The sequence below is a fragment of the Photinus pyralis genome, unplaced genomic scaffold, assembly GCF_008802855.1.
Source record: "Photinus pyralis isolate 1611_PpyrPB1 unplaced genomic scaffold, Ppyr1.3 Ppyr1.4_LG7, whole genome shotgun sequence".
NCBI lineage: Eukaryota > Metazoa > Arthropoda > Insecta > Coleoptera > Lampyridae > Photinus > Photinus pyralis.
The window spans coordinates 41724726-41727754 of record NW_022170738.1 but is presented as its reverse complement, the minus strand read 5'-3'; the positions used below and the strand labels follow the sequence as shown (position 1 = coordinate 41727754).

At 37.0% G+C, this 3029-nt stretch overlaps 1 protein-coding gene across 1 annotated transcript; it reads left to right on the top strand.

Annotated features, from left to right (window-relative positions):
* Positions 1–1137: 1137 nt before the first annotated feature.
* Positions 1138–1959, top strand: LOC116176857. Its single transcript, XM_031495666.1, has 2 exons — positions 1138–1427; positions 1473–1959. Exons 1-2 carry the CDS (start codon positions 1260–1262, stop codon positions 1878–1880), a joined length of 576 nt encoding a protein of 191 aa, XP_031351526.1. The 5' UTR covers positions 1138–1259; the 3' UTR covers positions 1881–1959.
* The last annotated feature ends 1070 nt before the right edge of the window (positions 1960–3029 follow it).

Sequence of the window (3029 nt, the reverse complement as noted above, 5' to 3'; positions counted from 1 at the left end):
TGTTCTCTTAGCGGTACGTATGCCGGACGGTTTGGTCGGTTGCTTAATCCGGTTCTATACTGTGTTGCCTCAGCCAATTGTAGCGAAACCTTGCAGCACCGCTCATCTTCGGGATCCTGAATTTGTGATAAAATTTCATTTCATTAATTTGTCTTCGAAAAATTGAATGCAAAAAACGCTCCTCGATATCTTCAAACCTGAAGGCGTAGCTGGAATTACGAATACGAACGAATGTACGGATAACTGCCCTTTAGGAAAACGCAGTAAAAACTAAGCTGGAATATAAACATTTGCGGTGGTATTAAGTAGCAAAAGAAACAGTGAACGTAAACGGAAAGTGAGAATCAAATACAGAAAATGAGAGTTAAAGTAAGTATGTACTACTAACTCTTTAAATCTATTATTCAACACGTCGCAGTAAAAAGATTGCTTACAATTGAGACAGTTTGGACTCAGGCGGTGTAGGTGACCATATAATAAATATAAAGCGCGGTTTAGACGCTACGATCTTGGCTTCTATAAATCGTAACGATCTGATTGTCCAATTTATCGTTCAATAAATCGAAAGAGTGCGTACTGTTTACATGTAACGATTTCTTGTTCCAATCTCATTGTCGATCACGGTTTAATACAGTTTTGATTTTTTTTACTTTTCAACTTGTCTTTTGGTTCTGTCCACTAATATAAAATTATACTCACATTTTATTGCTTACATTGCTTGCTTACAATAGACTCTTAATCTCGATTATGATTTATGAGTAGCCATGTGTCGCTAAATATTTTTTTTGGGTGGCCAAACTTGATCGCCACTCGCCAAATGTAAAACGTGTGCGCTAGAGACAGTCTAAGTAGCCCAAATGGATACAAAAATGGTTCACGTCGGCAACATTAATCACAAATCGTAGCGATAAATCGCTGTTATTGTTTACACGTTCCAATTTATCGCTACGATTCGCAGAAATTGAAGCCGGCCACCATCAACCATCCAATCCAATTCCAATTCCGATAAATCGCTACAATCCTCTGTTCACACGCAACGATAAATCGTTAACGATTCGATCGTTACGATAAATTGTTACAATTTATCGTAGCGTCTAAACCGCGCTTTACGTACATAAAAATGTAAAATTTTTATTGATCAAGTCATTTCGCAAAACAACATCCGTTTGCTAACATATTTTGACATTCGCATTTATGCATTCAAAATTACAGTAAAATTTCCAATCTCTTTGGCATTCTCAAAATTCTGGTTAAGCACAATGGCTCAAGCTCAAAACGACTGTGAACGAAGACAAGAATTAGTTCGCCAACTAAAATGCGTAGTCGACGAAATTGTTAAGGTAGATTGCTCCAAAAAACCGACCCCTGCCTTTCGACAATGCCTCATAGCTGTGGATCCGACGAGACAACAGCCGCCTGACGTTATGGTATTTGATTCAACCGATGAGCACACAAATTACTTCTGTCCGTAGGTATGCTACAAAACCAAGTCTACGCCCCCAGTAAATAAGGTGAAGCAAAACGTCGAACAGACCGAAATTCTGAACAAGCCGAACGTTGTCGTAACGTGCAAATCGAGGGAACTTCTCGGTGGTATTTTGTACGTCGGCTGCGATTGTGGCAAGAAGAACGGCTTGCAGGATGATTGCAGAAGAACGCAATGCCAAGGCTCGCCGGCCTGCCTTGCTAAACCGGAACCAACCTGCTGTCCGAGCCAGTACTCTAATGCAAAGCATCTTGTGAGCAAAATGTTTAAAAATGAAAGTAAGACGAAAGGGCAGCAAGAGAATGTGACGTCAGCTGATGGTAATGCGAAAGATAACTGCAACGAGTACCTGTGCTTTCCTGCCGTTATCGACTGTTGTGCGTGTTGTCTTTGAGAAGATTTGAGCTTGTAAGCGTAAAAACATGAAAAATATTGGTAACCATTCGTGTAAATAAATATATTTGTTAACAAAAGGATAAATTTATTCAACATGAAAGTGACAATTAAAAAATTTACAATTAGGGTTTTTATTTTAAAGCAAATGGACATTTCTCATTGAAAAATTGAAAAGCTAGTACTGACCTTTGGAAATGTTTAACATTGCATCACAAATTTTTTCGAATGTTTCCGCTATTTATTACAAGTGTACTCATTTCAAAACCACCTGTATATTAGGCATAAAGTGCTTACTAAAAGGGTAAATTTCGTTTTTGTTCGAGTATAACAAAGACATGGAATATACAATTCTGTTGAAGCAAGCATTTTTTAATAGATAAGGTATTTGTTTCAGGGGATGATTTATTGGGGTTTGACTGTAACTGCATAAGCGAGACGAATTTGGGTGTAAAAGATTATGAAACTGGTAGGTGCGAAGTTTCATAATCTTATATACATTTTCACATAACTGTCCCTTAAAAGTCCATTGTAGCAACTCAATTTTTTCAAATAGAAATATTTTTATTGAATATTCTTATTCTACAACGGAAAACAATAAACTTTCGTGGGACACGTTTTTCCCCTACACTTACCATTTTTTTGAAGACATTTCCAAAAGCGCGATTTTTGGTTTGAGCTAGGGAGCTGTTCCATCAAGAATTGTCACATTTTTTTACACCTGTTAAAAGTTACGAAGTTATTGAGACAATGAGTGATCTTTTGAGTATATTTTCTAAACTAATCGAAATGGCAGTGGCTAAAAGCGTTGCATCTTAAACAAGTTCTTGTACTTACGGGGTCAAAACGGTTATTTAATCTCAATTTTTTGGGAACGAATTGGAGAAAGAGGTTATGTTTATTTGGTTTGGACCAGAGCGGTCATTCAACCAGCGTCATTATGATGACTTTGTAGTTACCTCAGTAAGTAAATTAATTACATCTTTGTAAAGTTAATTTGTTATTGTTCTTACAGTTTATCTACTCTGATGAAGGACTAATTTAGTCCGAAATATTAGTATAGGAAAGTCGCCTAATATTGGACAGTTGCCTAATTTTGGATACTGGATTATCTCGAAACCTACTGACAGTTCTCTGTAATTAACTGGAC

Coding starts and splice junctions, on each gene's coding strand:
- LOC116176857 (XM_031495666.1), top strand. CDS start 1,260: ATGGCTCAAGCTCAAAACGACTGTGAACGAAGACAAGAATTAGTTCGC. Junction 1,428..1,472: donor AACAGCCGCCTGACGTTATG/GTATTTGATTCA, acceptor TTCTGTCCGTAG/GTATGCTACAAAACCAAGTC.